Here is a 20,700-nt window from a genome sequence, read left to right on the forward strand (position 1 = left end):
TTAGTGCCTGGCCTAAAGGACAGACTCGTCATCACAATAATGTAAAGTAAATAAGTAAGTAAAAAACGTAGTTACACAGCACTAACTAACTATATGGTATCTAACCATATTCACCGTAATGTCTATGGATGTATTGTGTGTGTGTGTGTGTGTGTGTGTGTGTGTGTGTGTGTGTGTGTGTGTGTGTGTGTGTGTGTGTGTGTGTGTGTGTGTGTGTGTGTGTGTGTGTGTGTGACTGTGTGTGTGTGTGTGTGTGTGTGTGTGTGTGTGTGTGCGTGTGCGTGTGTGTAAAGAGACGTATTGTTAATAAAGCTTCATGGAAGCTTCAAACAGGTGGGTGAGATCTTCCTCTGTGTGTTCTCTGGGAGACAGCTTGGTCACCCTCTCCTGAAAAACAAGACAGCTTTGTCACTCTCTCCTGAAAAACAACACAGCTTGGTCACTCTCTCCTAAAAAACAAGACAGCTTGGTCACCCTCTCCTGAAAAACAACACAGCTTGGTCACTCTCTCCTGAAACACAACACAGCTTGGTCACTCTCTCCTAAAAAACAAGACAGCTTGGTCACCCTTTCCTGAAAAACAACACAGCTTGGTCACTCTCTCCTGAAACACAAGCGCAGAAAAAACACATTCAAACCGGGGTCTCCCAGGGCTCCGCTCAACTCCTCAGCTCCGATCTACAAGCTTACAACACATCGCAATACGGTTTGTAGATCGGCAATTGTCTGCGAATGTTCGCCCCCGAATAGGGACATTAGGATGCATGACCACAGGAAGTGGTCATGCGCTGTCTCAGTTTCCCTCTCAGCTGTCCTACTGTCTGTCTCTCCTACAGTTTCCCTCTCGGCTGTCCAGTCCTACTGTCTGTCTCTCCTACAGTTTCCCTCTCGGCTGTCCTACTGTCTGTCTCTCCTACACTGTGTCCCTCTCAGCTGTCCTACTGTCTGTCTCTCCTACACTGTGTCCCTCTCCTACTGTCCTACTGTCTGTCTCTTCTATACTGTCTCTCTCTCGGCTGTCCTACTGTCTGTCTCTCCTATACTGTCTCCCTATCAGCTGTCCTACTGTCTGTCTCTCCTACACTGTCTCCCCCTCATCTGTCCTACTGTCTTTATCTCAGCTTTCCTAATGTGTTGTCATTGTGTCACTGTCTCTGGAACCTGAATTTCCCCCAGGGGATCAATAAAGCTATCTCATTATCTGTAAAACATATTTTCTACATTCTCAGTCCTGCGACATTATTAAGATCTTTCCACATGGGGAGTAACACAACACCTGGATCAGCGATGTTGCACTGCACAACTCGTGTGAATATATACAGACACAGACATTGCTTCAAACACCAGCCAGGTAATCTTCGCCTGGGAAGAAACGCCACGCTAAAAACACCACCAAGCCCACTTTCGCTGTTGATATAACCGTTTTCTTCATTATAACTATATAGAAACATAACATATAACTTCAATTAGTTCACTTTTAGTAAGGAAGTGAAGAGTTGAGTGGAGTATGAGGCTATACTACTCCACTCCACTCTTCACGTCCTTACTAAAAGTGGACCGACGTTGAGTGCTGCTTCAGCTGTGTCAAAACACTATCCTGCGCGTCGCATAAAAAGAAGTTGACTGCAAGTCAGCCCTAGTCACAGGCAGGTGTGTGTGAGAAACATACATTTCATTCACACAATCGCGCCAGCTTGTCATTATTTAATTCTGCCCATCAGATCGCCCGTGCCTCCCTAACTTCCTGTTCATCTCTCATTTCAAAGTAATTATCTGTTACATAATATAGATTGTATTGTATAGATTGTAGAGGAATGGTTCCTTTGACCAGTCCAGGGATGTCATCTTTAGTGTAACCCACTACATAATATAGATTGTACCTGAGGAATGGTTCCTTTGACCAGTCCAGGGATGTCATCTTTAGTGTAACCCACTACATAATATAGATTGTACCTGAGGAATGGTTCCTTTGACCAGTCCAGGGATGTCATCTTTAGTGTAACCCACGGCGCTCAGGCCGTCATCTACTTCCAGGTCATACAGGAACTTCCTCAGCGTGTCGGCCAATATCGGCCCGGCATCCTCCCTCTTAGCCATGCTGGTGTCGGCACCTGGAACCAGCAACACTCACATTTTAAGGCACCCTCACATTGTTATGTTTTCGATCTTCGTTAACAACTTGAACCCCAACTTGAGCTTGTAGATCGGAGATTTGTCAGGCTACAGTTGTAAACCAAGTCTGTTTCACTAAGACTAGAGTGTTTAAGTAGTTAAAAAACAAATAAAACAAGAATACCGTGTGACCTAAATATATGGATATAATGATCATTACAACACATTATGACACAAGTGGGTTTTCATAAGTCAGTGATGTTACCTAGGATCTGTGCTGCCTCCAGGTGGCGCTCTGGACACATGCTGGCTGTGAAGGTAAACACTGCAGGAGAGGTGAGGACCACCGACAGACCATGAGGCTGTGAACACACACACACACACACACACACACACACACACACACACACACACACACACACACACACACACACACACACACACACACACACACACACACACACACACACACACACATGTTAATCGACTCAATGTACAGCTGATTTTGTCGAAAGATATGTATTTTGGCAGGCCTTGATGGTGTCATAATAATGGCTGATTTTACGCATCGCAGTGCGACACGTTGTGAGCTTAGATTTGCTATTTTCAGAGTGCAATGTGCAATCAAGGTGCAGTAGACTAGTAGTCAAGGTGCAAAGTACATCATTTAAATTGTCCAGCTACACAGGCATGAGTAAAAATGAAATGAAAGTAAATAAAAGTATGCACACTTACCACGATAGGGTGATCCACGTTGTATCCTTTAGCCATGTAGGTCTTCACATTACCAGCGATGGGGTACGACATGCCATGACTACACAAACAACAACATAATAATATCAATCACTACATTCACAACAATGATGGCTAACAATGATTATGACTAATTATATAGCGGTGCCCGTTGGGCACTGGCCTACTTGGAACGATGCAAGTTGGACATGAATGCCCCACCCAGTTATTATGTCTGTGTCCCTTTTATGCCAGTTCTTTGTCAGGCATGCCCAAATATGGAGTCTATGCCGATGTCGTGTGTCCCTTTTATGCCCATATATGTAGATTTCTGTATCTGTCTCTCTGTGTCCCTTTATTATAGAGTTCTGTGTCAGGCATTCCCAAATATGGAGTGTTGTGATGTCAAAACAGGCCAGCTCCATATATGGACTTTTGTGGCGGATCTGGGCAACCGTGGGTCCGACCGACTCGACACCGGGTACTGCACTCCCTGCGGGGGTGTAGAACGTGTGTGTCGAATTTGACAGACAGACAGACAGACAGACAGACAGACAGACAGACAGACAGACAGACAGACAGACAGACAGACAGACAGACGTGGTGCATTTGGTTGGCTATTTTCAAGTACAAAGATTAAAGTGGTTAAACTGATTGTGATGCTATATTTACACATTTTGCTGGGGACCCCCCTGGAACCCCCTCAAGGACTCCTGGGGGTCCCCAGACCCCACTTTGAGAATCACTGCCCTATGGGTCCTTGTCCTTGAGGGGGTTCCAGGGTATCCCCAGGTAAATGATCAATAGTTAGAAACCAAATGGACACTAACAGATCCGTAACTCAGAGAATGAACTAGAAAAAGTGCCCTTCTGGGCACAGGTCTCCACCAGGAGGATAGGACTGTGTGAGATGTTTGGCAAAATGTTTAGGAGTAATATAAACATGTTTGCCTTTGATGGCAATTGGATGATTTGAGGCATTTTGTTCCAAAAATGTGTTTTGCAAAAATCAACCTGTTGGTGGCGCTATAACAGGCCAATGTGAAAAGGGTGGGATATATTCCTCAGCCTAGTAAGAAAATGTGTGAAAGATTTCACGTAAATTGCATGCTGCGTTCATGATTTGAGGCTTTTGTTCAAAATGGGGCAATCTTGCAAACTGTGAAAGCCAATTATAGCCAATTAGGATGGAATATGAAATATCGGACAGATCTGACTTGAGCACATGAACATAGAGATACTGTGTAACGATTTGTGAGATTTTTGGACAGAATCTGGAGGAGTAATATCAAAAAATGTGTTTTACCAAAGTCGGCCTCCTGGTGGCGCTATAAAAGGCAGATGCGGAAAATGCAGGTGAAAGGTTTGTCCTTGGCCTCTAGGGAGTGTGCATGCAACGTTTCACGCAGATCGGTGCAGTTTTAGATAAAAATGTGAAAAGCTGCCTCATGGTGGCGCTATAACAGGCCGTTCTGGAAAATGCGGGGCAGAGGTTCATCGTTGGCATCCAGGGAGTGTGTGTGCAAAGTTTGGCATGGATCGGGCCAACGGTGCCGGAGATTAGCTGGTAACAGACGGACGGAAGGAAGGACGGAAGGAAGGACGGACGCACACACGCACACACACACACACGGACGGAGTGCAAAACATACTCTCTCCCCATGCCTTCGGCCTGGTGGAGACAACAAATTAATTCCATTTGTACAGTCTCTGAGGGGTCAGGGGGTAATGCAGTCCATTTGTACAGTCTCTGAGGGGTCAGGGGGTAATGCAGTCCATTTGTACAGTCTCTGAGGGGTCAGGGGGTAATGCAGTCCATTAGTACAGTCTCTGAGGGGTCAGGGGGTAATGCAGTCCATTAGTACAGTCTCTGAGGGGTCAGGGGGTAATGCAGTCCATTAGTACAGTCTCTGAGGGGTCAGGGGGTAATGCAGTCCATTAGTACAGTCTCTGAGGGGTCAGGGGGTAATGCAGTCCATTAGTACAGTCTCTGAGGGGTCAGGGGGTAATGCAGTCCATTTGTACAGTCTCTGAGGGGTCAGGGGGTAATGCAGTCCATTAGGATGGCATTCAACAAATGTGCCTGGCATCTGTCTATATAACATGCTATATAAATTACATTTGAACCTCCGCAAAAGTCTACAAGATCATCATGGCTATGGCAGGATAACAATGTGTTGCATATTTAACTTTGTTCTTTCTTTCTTTCTTTCTTTCTTTCTTTGAGAAAGCTTTCCTGGCAAGAGGCTTTTTGTCAACAACAATAATCACCAGAGATGGACTCCTGCGTTTCCAAATCCAATCCCTGCAAACACACTAGCCAGATGCATGCTGGACCTGGCCTCCTTGTCCTCTGGGTCACGCACTGACCTGTAACCATCAATAGTAAATTATTAATTCATCAATCAATCACATCGGTGAAGAAACATTCTGATTATTATGACATACAGTAGATGTAAATGTAATAATTTAACAGTTTAATAACAGAATTGTGTAAAAGGTCTCTGCACTGCAGGAAAGCTGAGAGGGAGACCGTGTAGACAGACAGAAGAACAGCTGAGAGGGGCAGTGTAGGAGAGACAGACAGTAGGACAGCAGAGAAGGAGATAGTGTAGGAGAGACAGACAGTAGGACAGCAGAGAGGGAGACAGTGTAGGAGAGACAGACAGTAGGACAGCAGAGAGGGAGACAGTGTAGGAGAGACAGACAGTAGGACAGCAGAGAGGGAGACATTGTAGCGGAGACTGGCTGGGTGTAATGTGATGGTATGCCATCAGGTGGTGGTATCGTACCGTTTCATGTATTTGGCCACCACATTGAGTGCATGTCGGGACCAGACATCACTGATGGGGTTGCTGCCCTGGTAGGCTGGTCTGTTGATGGGGTTTGGAGGACAGGGCTGTCGCTGGTTGTAGGGCAGAGCGGTGTACGACTCCAGAGCATGGCTGCAATGCAGGACAAACATTAATTAGAATTAGGTACAATTCTGGGGAAATTGCAAGTGTGGTTTGTTGCACTAACGTGAGCCACGAGGAATCCACTTAGAAATTAATTCAGTCTTTCTATTACATATTGTGATGTTGCGAGTCGCGAGGAATCCGTTCTGTTCTTGATGACATTTACAGTATATTACATATTGTGATGTGACTCCTGTCTGATTGGACATTATATTGTCCAGTCAGAAAAGGGACAGAAATTTGACTTTTGGGGTTACAGAAAAGGTTACAAAAAACCATTGAACTCAATGAATAAAAAGGTCAACAAAAAAACAGGTTTACTTTAGGTAACATAAAGGTTCTCCATCATCGCCAAGTCGGTCGGACTTGCCGTCGTCTAGAACCAAAACTCCTTTGATGCCATGTGCTCCTTCGGTTATGCCAGGGACCAGTAGGGGGTTGCACCACCTCACAATAAGTCCAAACTTAGACTACTGTAGCTATAACTTAAATGGCTTTTAAGTCAAGCCATTTAAGCTATATAACTAGGCCAAGTTTGACGTTTGACCCTTGCACGTCTGTAACTCTGACAGTATACAAATGGTGCCAGTTGCATACTGTCAAGAGTTATGGGGGGGTCCTTGAAAAAGACAGACAGAGAGAAATAAACACACAGATTTGTGGATTTATGGTGTTCTGGACAACCCTGGATTGACTGACTTCCCAATCGACACTGCCCTGATCTATCAATAAAGGCAAAAGCTGTGCTTGAATTATTGTTTTTGTCATCTGTGCTTAAATTATTTTTTTGTGTCCTACTGTTTACACTTGGTCAAAAAATTTATGGTTGTTTGATTGGACTGGATCTTTTTCTTTTTTTTTCTTGTTGCTATTGTTGTTTTTGTATGTCTGTACTCAATAATTATTGTTTTTTTTTAAATATATTGTTTTAATTGTTTTAATAATGATGATAACCGTGGGGGGAGGGATGGGGTGAGGGAGAAAATGAAAAAAGAATGGTATGTTCAAACTGAACTTAAATTGTTGAAACCCGCTACCAATAAACATATATTTAAAAAAATAAAAATAAAGGCAAAAGCCCCCCAAAAAATGTTTGTGCATTTGTAGAGATTCTGTTTGCTTGTCAACTTGACAGGCCATAGGTTCATTGGTATGCTTTGAGACACTATTCTTCTCTAAGTCTGCCGTTTTTACTTGATCTTGCACCGTGTCGTTGGTCGACTAGGGTTCAAGTTGCTTCTTCTAATCTTTGTAAGTCAATGTGGGTAAGAGTGCCAGCTAAACTGAATCACCTTTCACCAACAGCACAGATACAAACCTAATCATGTGACATTGACTTTTCACCTCAGTTAATGTGTGACATCATTATTGCTGTGGCGCTCTGGGGCCGCCAGTCAATGCCAGATGTGGGAGAAACGTACAGTATTGTAAAACACAGTCACATGGTAGACATGTGTACATGTGACTGAAAAGGTTGCCCTTTGAGTCTATGTGGCTAGTAAATTTGTTAAGACCACATTATTTATTTATTTTCCTTACATTTTTATCCCACGATTTTGAAACCCATCAAATGCCTAAACCAGTGATACTGATGTCTTATCTGCACATGACACTATTATACACAAAGGTCTATGTTCTATATCTGTTACAGTTCTATCATTGCACCTTTATGAATATATCCGTTAAGCTGCTATTTCAACATCATGTAATGTAGATAATATGTGCTACTGTATCTATTTCTATTTTAACCTCATGTATATATCTGTTACTATACACCTGCTGCTTTTTAACATCATGTATTACTGTTTTTTGTTGCTCATAACATTTTTGAGGTTTTTCTTTGGCATAAATCAGTGCTATTGAACACCCTTTACGTCTGTGAGTTGTTTAAAAAATATTGAACCAATGGAAAGTAGTGAAAAGTGCATTGGACAAAACCTCTTAACTCCATTGGACCCTCAAACTGTCTGCTAAAGCAACTAACTCCACCACCTCTCCCCCTCTCATGGAAGTAATTGACAATATATAAAGTTATAAACACCAACTTTGATGAGGTTATATTGCTTTGTTTTAAAAATATAAGGTTTTCTTAATTTCCTGAAAGATTTACATTTTTCATTTCCTGAAAAATGAACATTTTGGAGTTTCCTCCCAACAGCAAAGATATAATATTGTCCTTTCTCTATTTATTTGTCTTACCTTTATTGAAAACTACAAATGATGGATGAAGCTATTTACACCTGCAACATGTGACGGGACGATACATTTGAAGTAGACTCACCACAGAACGTCAAATCCACTATTGGCTGCTACTCTCTCTGGCATATGGAGAGTGTGGAGAGGATCCACCATGCCCAGGGTTGGTTTGATGGCCCTGCTGGCAATACCTGAACACACAACACCAAAAACACAATCATGAATACAACCCAAACCCCACCCCAAAACACATTACTAGCTGAACACACAATACTCCACATACCAGTTTTTGCCTTCAGATGTTCAAAGTCAAAAATAGCAACCCCAGTCGTCTCACTGCCGGTTCCAGCAGTCGTAGGAACTAAAGAAAACATAGATATTATTTATTTATTATTTAGAAACCCAATTTGCACTGTAGGTGTATGATTTCTGTGCTTGTGTGTGTGTGTGTGTGTGTGTGTGTGTGTGTGTGTGTGTGTGTGTGTGTGTGTGTGTGTGTGTGTGTGTGACTGTGTGTGTGGTGTGTGTGTGTGACTGTGTGTGTGTGTGTGTGTGTGTGTGTGTGTGTGTGTGTGTGTGTGTGTGTGTGTGTGTGTGTGTGTGTGTGTGTGTGTGTGTGTGTGTTATCCATGTATCGATGCCATCAATAAGTGCAGCACAAGTATGCCTTTAATCCAGTGGTCCCTAACCTTTTTTCCTTGGAGCCCCCCCCCCCCCCCCCCCCCTCATGTGCACACACAGAGGAACTTATATAAATAAATTAATAAGTAAGTAAGTAAGTAAGTAAGAGGAGAAAATGGTGAAATCAGCTGGTTCAGCCTGTCTTCAGGCTGAACGTGGACTTTATTTTTCCTGTGGATCTACACTTCTACAGTGTGGATTTCCCTGTGATTATGTGGTTGAACCTGTTTACATTTTATCTCTTGTACATTTCGCACCTTAATGTCTAATAACTAATGTTTCGTTGTAAATGAAAATTGTGTGTTTGTTTACATGCCTGTTACTGAGTACATGGTAGCAAAGCATTCAACCAAGCCGTGTAATAATGGTTTTAAAAGTGGTGATCCATGTTTTTTTAAAGGTATACCTGCGATCAGAGGTTTAAGAGCACCAGTGATGGGTTTTCCTTTCCCAATGGGAGCATTGACGAAGTCCAGGAAGTCTGCCTCAGGGTGGCACGCGTACAGATTGGCTGCTTTGCAGGTGTCAATCACAGAGCCCCCACCCACTGCCACGAAAACATCAAAGGACTCACGCTTGGCAAACGCAATGGCCTCCTTAAAACTTATAGAGAGAGACAGACAGAAAGAGAGGGAAAACAGTGAGATAGAGACAGAGACAGACACAAACAGACAGAGGTACCATGTGATGTACGTTACAAATGCTACTAATAACAATGCATAAGCAATGCATAAACTCTCAATCCAACACTAAACCCAAGAATTACAACATTCCTGTGGTCTAAATTTCTAATCACTCGAATGCCATCCAACCCTGAACACATTTACACTGTTATACTGTACATTTAAAACACTCAAATTACACATCAGTTTATTTTTATCCTAATGCAATTACGTTATGCCAATTTCCCTCACACACTTGTGTGTTGACTGTCACTGCTGAGGCGAGCCCTACAGGGGGGTCATGTAGGGGAGGTGGGGGGTTCATGAAAAGAATCAAGAATGGAATCCCACCCTCGAACACGACCAATGGTGTTCGTTGGAGGACCAGGCCAAGCCAGAGGCACAGCGGACGATTCACTATCCAAAGACTCCAAGGTGACGAGCAGGAACTTCACCTCTGTGCCAGCTAGGGTTCCCTTTACACTACCCGTGTTCTTTTACTGGTCTAATATGTTACAATTCTGTCAGTGTCTGTCTGTCTGTCTGTCTGTCTGTCTGTCTGTCTGTCTGTCTGTCTGTCTGTCTGTTCTACCTAAAAAAACACATGGCACTCAGTTTGGAAGATATACAATTATAATTTGTAAGTGTTGCAACCACTTCATTAAGGAGCTTTGTATGTCTCTGGCTGCCTGGCTGCCTGGCTGGGTCTGTCCCTGGCTGGCTGGCTGTGTCCGAGCACGTACATACAGATTAACTGTATATATGATTGCAGGTGTATCAGTACAGTACAGTACAGTACAGTACAGTACAGTACAGTACAGTACAGTACAGTACAGTACAGTACAGTACAGTACAGTACAGGGACCCCCTGGCCCTGGGGACCCCCACACGGTAACTCTGTCATTTCTCAACCGTTTCGGATGCTGGGCGGCTCGCCGGAACCGGCCCGGCACCCTGGGCACGTTCCTGGGGGTCTGGATGTTTCGGGGGGCCCCCGGGGAACCCAACACGGAATTGCACCACTTACTTCACACAGGTGTGATTTTTCAATAAAAATGCAATCAATCACACATCAATGACGCACGCACGCACGCACGCGCGCACGCACGCACGCACGCACGCACACGCACACACACACACACACACACACACACACACACACACACACACACAGAACAGAGTTGTATAGCACAGGGGTTCTCAATGTTTTTGGCTGGGGACCCCCAAAAATGCCACAACCCCCATCCTGCCCCCCTTCCCCACCCCCAATACAAACTGACTGCAAAAATAACCTTAATAATAGAGAAAATATATCATAAATTAAACCAGATCTAATCATTAAGGAAAGTTTATGCATGTACTATGTGTTCTATGTAAACTCTTCATTTCAATTTCACAGCCATTCAGTTAAAAAAAAAATAATAATAATAATAATAATAATAATTTGGGGACCCCCCAGATAATTTGGCGACCCCCTCAGGGGGTCGCGACCCACGGGTTGAGAACCCCTGGTATAGCAAACAGAATAAGACATACAGGCCGGCGTGGTTAGGGATGAGAGGAGTCTGTGTTAAATTGGGAGGGGCTAAGGGTCAGAGGGGAGGAGTCGGTGTATATACCTGGTGTCTGTGGGCTCCACTCGGACGTTGTCGTAAAGCTTATAATTAACTCCGTTCTGGGTCAGAGACTCCAGAACGGCCTTGACGGGAGGCAGAGTCGACAGGTTCTTATCTGTCATCAGACACACCTTACGAGCTCCCATGTTCTGGAGGTCCTGCAGGGAGACAGCCGAGAGGAAATATTGTTTCTTTTGTTTTTGTTTTTCAAATGGTCGAAAATTCTAAATGTATATATATAGGGCTGAAGTAGTTAGTGTTGTAACAATAATCAAAATCTACAAAGCAACAAGTAAAATAATTGTAGTGGAATGAAGTACAATATTTACCTCTGAGATGTAGTGGAGAGTAGAACTAAAAGATTAAAAGATTATTGGAAATACTTAAAAAGGAAACATACCTCCAAATTGTACTCACTTCACCACTTTTCAACTTATCTTCATATAATTGGTCCTCACTAATGTTAACAAAAATCCTACTGAGTCTGTGTCTCATAGGAGGGCTGTGGGAAGTTCAGCAACCCGTCCGTGACATCATCGTTAGGCAGATTTTTGGACATAGGAGGGGATAGCGCCCCTCAAAAACAATGAACAGCCAAAAAACAAACAACCATACAAAACAACATACAACTATTTGCCATAAGCCTGAGAGAATAGGTGTGTTTTCAAGGCAGCCTTAAAAGAGTCCAGTGTTGGAGCCTGGCGAATCTCCATTGCGAGGGAGTTTCACAGTGTGGGGGGAAATGTAGATGCCTCCTTCGGCTGTGGGGCGTCTCAGCGTCTGTATCTAACAGGGAGCTAATATTGTTTCTGTAGGTGTCAGGTTTTTAGGGACCGCTTGTTTTACACCGCCAGCTACTACTAGTAGGAAGTACTGGAGCACCCGCTGGGTGGGGCTTTCTCACATTCTAATACAGCCAGAAAACTCCATTCTGGCAGCCAACTCGGTAGCGTGCCTCGCTAAACACCTCCTGGTATTAAATCCTGGTTACGGTTAAGGTTAGGTTTAGGCATAGTTTTTGTGAGGTTAGGGTTAAGGTTAGGTTTCGGCATAGTTTTTGTGAGGTCAGAGTTAAGGTTAGGTTTAGGCATAGTTATTGTGAGGTTAAGGTTAGGGTTACGGTAGGGTTAGGTTTAGGAATATAACCACTTGCGTGCGGCCCAAATGAACACAGTGATGCGCTCCCTACCCCACTGACAACCAATAAAGCTCCTTTGAATTGAATTGATAAGTCCCGGAAAAGACGTGCTGTGATTTGTCACTATGGCCAGCGGCAGCATGCCTTTCTGCACTCCTGGCGCATTCCCTTCAGCTCTCGCGATGAACTGCAACTGCCAATGAGGCATCTAGGTTATTATATCTATGGCTGCCATACTGAAGGCTGTCCCCAAAGGTTCACTTGCTAGTTTGGGGGACAGAGAGAAGGTCCAAGTCTGTAGACCGCAGGTTCTGTGACATACAGTAGTACGTTTATGGAGGAGGACTGAGAGGTGTGGAGCCAGAGTGTTAAGACTTGAGACATTTGTAGGTGAGAATTGTTTTTAAATTTTTTCACAATATTTTTGGATTTTTCTGCTTTTATTGATAGGTTGAAAGTAGACCGACAGGAAATGGGGAGAGAGATGGGGGGAAGCAAAGGAGTCTAGCCCACGGCACGCCGTCAGGCTGGCTCAGCAGCCTAGGTGCCCAGACGAGACGGTTGAGCTAATCGTCCGGGCCACGAGAATTGTTGTTTAACAAATTATCTCATTTACTTTGTAATCTCATGTACATAACTGCTACAGGTGTGTAGTACATTAATTTGACTTGACTATTTCCATTATTGATACATTATACTCCACTGCGCCTACATCTCAGAGGCAAATACTACTTTTTACAACACACTGGTTGGAACTATACGTTACCATGCCGATCTCTCTGGTGACGCCCTCCCCATATCGGATGTTGGAGCTGGCCATCTGACAAGGAGATGTCACAATGTCAAAGGGGTATTTTTATTTTTTACAAAAATTACATATTTAAAGTGTAAAAAAACAAAACAGCAGATCATACAAAGTGTAGGTACAGTAGGCCTACAGTTTGGGGTGATTTATACTTTAGTTATCAAGTAATTACCTCAAATGCATAGTCAGTTTTCCTGACAGTGCATGCAGCAGCTCCAGCCCCTGAGATCAAATCATAATGAATAACTATTAGCACAAATCATAATATGCATAGGCCTATGTGTGGTTTTACAATATGAATTACAATTATCATAACTGATAATAATAATAATAACTTTACCTTGATGGAACGTATTGGAGTGGGCGGGGCATCTGCAACTGTTGACAAACAAATCAACTTTTTAAAAAGACTTTAAAACATTGTAATACATACATGGTTACTCTCCCCACTGCTATAGGCCTACAACTACACTATAGGCTAATGCAACACTACTATATCTTTTACAATTATGCTACTAATTAGCATTTGACAATTATAAATTATTATGACAATTATAAATGGGGGAGGGGGGGGGGGCAAATAAATACATATATTTCTTGCTCTGACTGAGACCTGGATCAGACCAGAAAACACTGCTACGCCCGCGGCTCTGTCAGATGTGTACTCTTTCTCTCACACTCCCAGAGCCGTGCGGACAGGTGGTGGGGTTGGTCTGCTCATTTCCAGAAAATGGAAATACTCTCCTGTTTCACTGTCACTATTCTCTCCTACCTCATTTGAATTTCATGTGGTCACTGTTTCTCATCCAGTCAAGCTCACCATTGCAGCTGTTTATCGCCCACCGGGCCCTGCTGGTGGCTTCCTGGAGGAGCTGGACCATCTAGTCTCCCACTTCCCTGTCGATGGCTCTGGATTCATCCTTCTGGGTGACTTCAACCTCCCGACTGAGAAGCAGCTAGACCCACTACTTTCGTTTCTCGCCGCCTTTGACCTAGTTATTTCCCCATCTCCTCCTACCCATGAGGCGGGCAACCAACTGGACCTGATCTTCACCAGAGGCTGCTCTATTGCTAACCTGTCTGTCACTCCTCTTTCCAGTGAAAAGGGTAAGAAACTCTCTGATCACTACTTCATGTCCTACTCTCTCCCTCTCTCCTCTCCCCCCTCACAGCCCCTCCCTACCCACATGATTTCCTCACGTCACAATCTTCGCTCACTTTCCTCCACTGATCTTTCCTCTTCTGTTCTCTCTGCTCTTCCTGCCCCTGAATCCTTTGCTCTTCTATCCCCTGATACCGCCACAGATCTTCTTTTCTCTACTCTATCCTCTTCTCTCGACCATCTCTGTCCCCTCACCACCAGGCCTGCACGCCAAACTCCACCTGCCCCCTGGTTGTCGGACTCAGTGCGGACTGAGAGACGGAGCCTGAGAGCGGCTGAGCGCAAATGGAGAAAGGGCAACCTCCCGGAGGACCTTCTCACCTTCCAATCTCTCATTTCTACTTTTTCCTCCTCTCTATCAGCTGCTAAAGCTGCTTTTTTCTGCACTAAAATTCAGGCTTCTGCTTCCAACCCTAAAAAACTCTTTGAAACTTTCTCCTCTCTCCTACAACCACCACCCCCTCCTCCCTCCTCGTCCCTCCTCCCTGACGATTTCGCCAACTTCTTTGACAAGAAGGTGAACGATATCCGATCCTCCTTCCCTCCTCCCCCGGCTGGTGCCCTGCGCACTGCCCACACCCGTCTGCCTGCCACCCCCCCCTCTCTACCTTCATCTACTCCTCTTCCCCCCCCCATCCCCTCTCTATCCCACTTCTCTCCCCTCTCCCCTAACGAGGTCCTTCTCCTTGTTACCTCTAGTCGCCCCACCTCATGCTCTCTGGACCCGGTCCCAACCACTCTGTTGCAGTCTATTGCACCTGAACTTCTTCCCTTCTTAACCCACCTTATTAACACCTCTCTGACATCTGGCTACTTTCCCTCTACTTTCAAGACTGCCAGAGTCACCCCCCTCCTGAAGAAACCGACACTTGACCCCTCTGAGATCAAGAACTACAGACCGGTTTCCCTTCTATCCTTCCTATCTAAAACTCTCGAACGTGCTGTCTTTAAACAACTGTCCTCCTATCTCCACCAGAACAACCTCCTGGACTCCAACCAGTCTGGTTTCAAAGTGGGTCACTCGACAGAGACTGCCCTGCTGGCAGTGACGGAGTCGCTCCATGCCGCTAGAGCGAACTCTCTATCCTCCGTCCTGATACTCCTGGACCTGTCTGCAGCGTTCGACACGGTGAACCATCAGATCCTCCTCTCCACCCTCGAGGGGATGGGTGTCTCAGGCTCTGCACTCTCCCTGTTTGCATCCTACCTGACGGGTCGCTCCTACCAGGTGATGCTGAGAGGGTCTGTGTCAGAACCACACAGGCTCACAACTGGGGTTCCCCAAGGCTCGGTTCTGGGTCCTCTTCTTTTCTCTCTCTACACTACATCTCTGGGTGCTGTCATCCACTCCCATGGCTTTTCCTACCACTGCTATGCCGATGACACCCAGCTGATCCTCTCATTCCCCCCCTCTGATACCCAAGTGGAGGCACGCATTGCTGCTTGTCTGGCTGACATCTCGGCGTGGATGTCGACAAACCACCTGAAGCTCAACCTGGACAAGACCGAGCTGATGTTCCTCCCGGGGAAGGGCTGTCCGCACCGAGACATGGCCATCACCATTGATAATGCTGTGGTGACCTCAACTCGGACTGCGAAAAATCTGGGTGTGACCCTGGACGATCAACTGACGTTCTCGGCAAACATCGCATCAGTGACAAGGTCCTGCAGATTCCTCCTCTACAACATCAGGAGGATTCGCCCCTTCCTCACGGAGAAGGCAGCCCAGGTGCTCATCCAGGCTCTCGTCATCTCCCGCCTGGACTACTGCAACTCCCTCCTTGCTGGTGCTCCGGCATCTGCCATCAGACCTCTGGAGCTTGTTCAGAAAGCTGCGGCTCGTCTGGTGTTCAACCGCCCCAAGTTCTCCCACACAACCATCCTTCTCCGTTCTCTACACTGGCTCCCCGTAGCGGCCCGCATCCAGTTCAAAACCCTGGTGTTAGCCTATAGGGCAGTGAAAGGAACAGCTCCTTCCTATCTCCGGGCTATGGTCGATGCCTACACCCCTGCCCGACCACTTCGGTCTGCCACCTCGGGGCGACTGATTGCCTCGTCACTCAAGGGTCCTTCTGGCCGATCCACACGGTCACGACTCTTTTCTGTTCTGGCCCCACAGTGGTGGAATGAACTCCCCACTGATGTTAGGACAGCAGAGTCACTGCCCATATTTCGCCGCAGGTTGAAAACCCACCTCTTCAGGAAACACTACCCTTCCTCTCTGCCTGACCTACTTGTTGTTAACTAGTTGTACGAACGTTTGTTTTCTATTGTTGTATTGTTTATTGGATCTTGTTTAGTCGATACACTTAATTGTTTTAGCTCATGCTCATTTGATTTAGCTATTTTGTCTCATCCGGTTAAGGAAATAGGTAGCTGATATATTGCACTTTTACCTTAGCGCTAGGTATACTCTTGGTTGCTTGTTTTTGCAGAAAATGCACTAAAGACTTCTGGTGATTAGTAGTTTTTGTTCCCTACCTATGTTGAATACACTTATTGTAAGTCGCTTTGGATAAAAGCGTCTGCTAAATGACTGTAATGTAATATAATCATTTTTAATGACATAATACCTTAATGGGCATAAACCAATTTTGGTCTGATAATCAAATCATCTATACTTTACATTAGTTCAGATCTTTTTTCCACAGCATACATTTATTCATGAACTTTTTCAAAATCTTGGGGTTAAAAAAATATTAATAAAAAATAACATTGAGATGCCCACAATGTTTATGGAATACTGGACAAATGATGCGGTGCTTTTGATGAATTGAACATGGTGGACCCTGTTGTAAACAAGTGTAATGCTTAATTGGGTCGTCCACTCACAGTTAACAGCCTTTGTATTGAGTTTGTGCTTGAAATGTACTGTAATTCTGCAAACTGTTAATACAATTTTCAATCAATCAATCAATCAATGCCCAACTCAACCTGTATGCTTTATTTATATTCCTATAATTTCCCACTCTAGTCATAATGTTAAAATACTAATTTATTACACTATACTAGCCTAGCTACTATTACCCCGTACAGAATACTATTTTAAACTACGGTACAAATGATACAATACTACAAGTCTTTAAACAGCTGTTTAACCGTGAAACGGTGAATCTAGTTATGCCCAGACCATGCCTATACCGGACGCAAACTAGATTCACGCTGGTGTGCGGCTGTGCGTCTTTTAACTTTTCTACAGCATTGATTGCTTGTAGATCTGTTCATTTTGTGTTCGCAACACCATCGTACTAGAAACGTGACAGGCAGCAACACGTTTTAAAACATTATATAAAACGTTAAAATAAAATAAACTCACGCTGCTCTCTCCAGTTGTCTGAGCAGATGTACAACTCTGTCTCGTCCTGCCATTGTTAATTATATATATATATATTTTCCTTTTAAATAATTGTTATAATAAATGTCTTGAAGTCTTCTGCAGAATCTCTGAAGATGTGTGTTGAACGTGTTGCTGGGGGGTGTTTGTGTGTGTGAGACGTGTTGTACAGCAACTTTATAATCCTATAGCCCGGGCGGACGCGCTCTGTGATTGGCTACTTGATTTGTTATTATCAATATTATGTAAATTTGATGAAAAATGTCAGGAATATGATCTGTTGCTGTCATATTCCCCTTGATGACAGACACTGATTGCTGAATGATCTGATGATAATTTATGTATCCTATTATATGAAAAGTTTATTTTAAATAAATACACATTCATTCATTCATTCATTCATTCATTTATATCGTTCAAAAAAAATTGTTCACGGGAATCACGTCAACAGTCCTCTCTAAAACGCGTGCTAGCCTGTTGCATGGCAACCAACTAACCAATAACAGCGCGGATGTCCCTCCCGGCTATGGGTACTAGTGTGATCTGTTACTTAAGGTTGTGAAGCCATGCGACCCCTGCTGTCGACAAAAGTGAAGACATTCAGGTGAAAGTTCACTGGACAGTCCAAACCAAAGCCTTCTGTTTGGTGGACTGTTTTGCGGACAGTCAGACTCAAAGGATAGTAACCATCTGGAGTATGTATGAGCCCTAGACGCCTGAGGGCGAGAAGCGTGCACGCATCCACCTAGGTCAGGACCTAGTACAGCAGAGTGCTGGGCGAACACTGGCGCTTTGGCATGGGGGGTCAGATCAACATATGGAATAAATTCTGTACTGGCCATATATGGAGCGTGTCTGAGGGTTTGATGTGGTCAGATCAACATATGGAATGTCAGAACAGGTCAGCTCCATATATGGAGATGGAGATCTAAGGGTAGGGCGATGTCGCGTGAACACATCCACATAGGTGACAGCAGACTGCTGGGCGAGTGCTGGGGGAGTGCTGGGGCTTTGGCATGGGGGGTCAGATCAACATATGGAATTAATTCTGTACTGGCCATATATGGAGCATGTCTTGAGTGTACAGGGTTTGATGTGGTCAGATCAACATATGGAATGTGAGAACAGGTCAGCTCCATATATGGAGAAGAGATCTAAGGGTGGCAGCAGGGGCAGTGTCTTGAGTGCAGGGTTTGATGAGGGCCCAGTTAGGGCTGGGCCTTCATTTTCGGGCCTGATGAGAACTCTAGTGTGGCAGTGGGGGCAGTGTGTTGAGTGTACAGGGTTTGATGAGGACCCAGGCCTTAATTTTCGGTCCCGAAAATGAAGGCCCGTCTAGAGTTTAAATGGACAGGTATCAGTCAAAAGGGAGACATCGAAGAGGAAGGATGGATGGGGAAGGATCAACATATGGAATGTCAGAACAGGTCAGCTCTATATAATGGAGATCTAAGGATTTGAGGTCAGATCAAAGAGATTCTCTTTGGTCAGATGTAGAGTTGCTGGCCAATATTGATGACGTCAGGGATCTCCATCCCTGATGATGTCACGTGATGTCACTGGGGTGACCAACCAACCGACCAAGGAAGCTTTGAGAAGGAAAGGAAATGGTCACATGACTGGGCTGCGCCATGACACTTTCATGGAGGCTTTCATGGGAGCCAAACTACACCCGGAAGTTCGGCAGAATGCACTGGAGTCGATGAGAGCTCAGTGACAAGCTATACTATTTCTGAATGACTGAGACCATTTGTAAAGTAATCTCTTCTGGAAAACAACAGAAGATATAACACATTATTTTTCTGCCGTTTCCTGTCTGGCAGCCAAATCTTGTGATACCTCCGAGCCAGAAACAATACCTGTTGCTGTTTAGATCCTCCGATAAAATGATATACTAGATTAGAAATGATATAGATTTCAGAATTCAAGCGTAGCGTTAGTTCATTGCGGCACGGAGGGCAGATGGTATATATGCTCTGGGGGGTTGTTGATATCAAAGCTGTGTCTTGGTGCACAGATAATCGGAGATATCAAATGTGATATCAGACCTGTGTCTCGGTACGCAGATCATCTGATATCACATGAGCAGAGCCACACCGCCAAACTAACATGCAATAGCTTTGCAATAAATGGTTATGGTCAATCTGAGCCGAAGTGTCTCAATGATATTTGTTATGAGCTGGTCCAGCCGGCTCCATCATGTATTCATTGAACTTCCGGTGTGTTTGGCTTCCATGAAAGTGTCATGGCGCAGCCCAGTCACGTGACCATTTCCTTTCCTTCTCAAAGCTTCCTTGCAACCGACTGGGAAATGCACGATTTCATAGTAAATGCGACCTGCAGTCGCAATAAACAGCCAATATACAAAAGTATTCTTTTTTTTTTTTTTTTTTTTTTTTACATTTTTTATAATGTTTATCCCACGATTTTGCAACCCAGTTTTTTCACCCAGTGCCAATTATCTAATGTAATCCTGGGACCTTTCAGACCAATGCAGATAACATCTACAAAAAGGCAAGGCAGCGGCTTTACCTTCTCAGGAAACTGAGAAGTTTTAATGCCAGTAAACACACCCTGACCATGGTCTATAGATCACTCACTGAGAGTGTTCTCACTTTTAACATTGTGTCCTGGTTTGGGAATCTCTCAGTTAGAGATAAAAACAAGCTCACCCAGGTAGGTAGTCAACCAGGCAAGTAAGATCATTGGAGACAAACAACTGCAACTTCAGGACATATACAACCGCTCCATAACCAAAAAAGCAATTCAGATTTACAATGATTCTACCCATCCTCTTCACTCTGAATTTGACTTGTTGCCATCGGGCAGGAGGCTTAGGGCAAAATTAGCAAAAAAGAAGGGTTACAAAACTTCGTTGGGGCCAACTGCTGTGGACATTTTAAATAAGAAAATGTTTAAATAGTCTAATCGCCACTGCTCATGATCACTGTTGTTGTGCTAATGTGAATGCATTTTTATATAGTATTTTAATGCACCTGTGTATTTTTTTTAATGTTTTATTGTTGTAACTGACTGCCGGTGTGCCAAAGACAAATTTCCATTTTATGTCAATTTAATGGACAATAAAGTTTTCTTTATCTTTATCTTTATTAGACACGTAGCGTAGGGAAACTCATGAGCTTGCAAGACATTTTAAAAAGTAAATGTTATTTTGTTAGTTTAGTAGTTTTGTTATTTCTAATTGATTTATTGTTTAATGCTGCTACTAAAAGGATTGTATATACCTGTGCACAAGATGTAAGAATAAAGACCACCATCAACCTTGAACATTAACCACTGGAGAT

General features: G+C 44.2%; 1 protein-coding gene across 1 annotated transcript; it reads right to left on the reverse strand.

The window, feature by feature from the left end:
- Positions 1–174: 174 nt before the first annotated feature.
- adhfe1 (alcohol dehydrogenase iron containing 1) lies at positions 175–17,527 on the reverse strand. The gene is made up of 14 exons (XM_079530560.1): positions 17,378–17,527; positions 13,240–13,277; positions 13,072–13,121; positions 12,861–12,914; positions 10,960–11,114; positions 9,085–9,281; positions 8,281–8,358; positions 8,083–8,188; positions 5,637–5,789; positions 5,116–5,214; positions 2,848–2,926; positions 2,378–2,474; positions 1,954–2,111; positions 175–387 (listed from the first exon to the last, which is right to left on the reverse strand). The coding sequence occupies exons 1-14, from the start codon at positions 17,428–17,430 to the stop codon at positions 304–306; spliced, it is 1,401 nt and encodes a 466-aa protein (XP_079386686.1). The 5' UTR covers positions 17,431–17,527; the 3' UTR covers positions 175–303.
- Between the last annotated feature and the right edge of the window lie 3,173 nt (positions 17,528–20,700).

The sequence above is a fragment of the Electrona antarctica genome (genome assembly GCF_951216825.1).
Source record: "Electrona antarctica genome assembly, chromosome: 19".
In the NCBI taxonomy this organism is placed as follows: domain Eukaryota; kingdom Metazoa; phylum Chordata; class Actinopteri; order Myctophiformes; family Myctophidae; genus Electrona; species Electrona antarctica.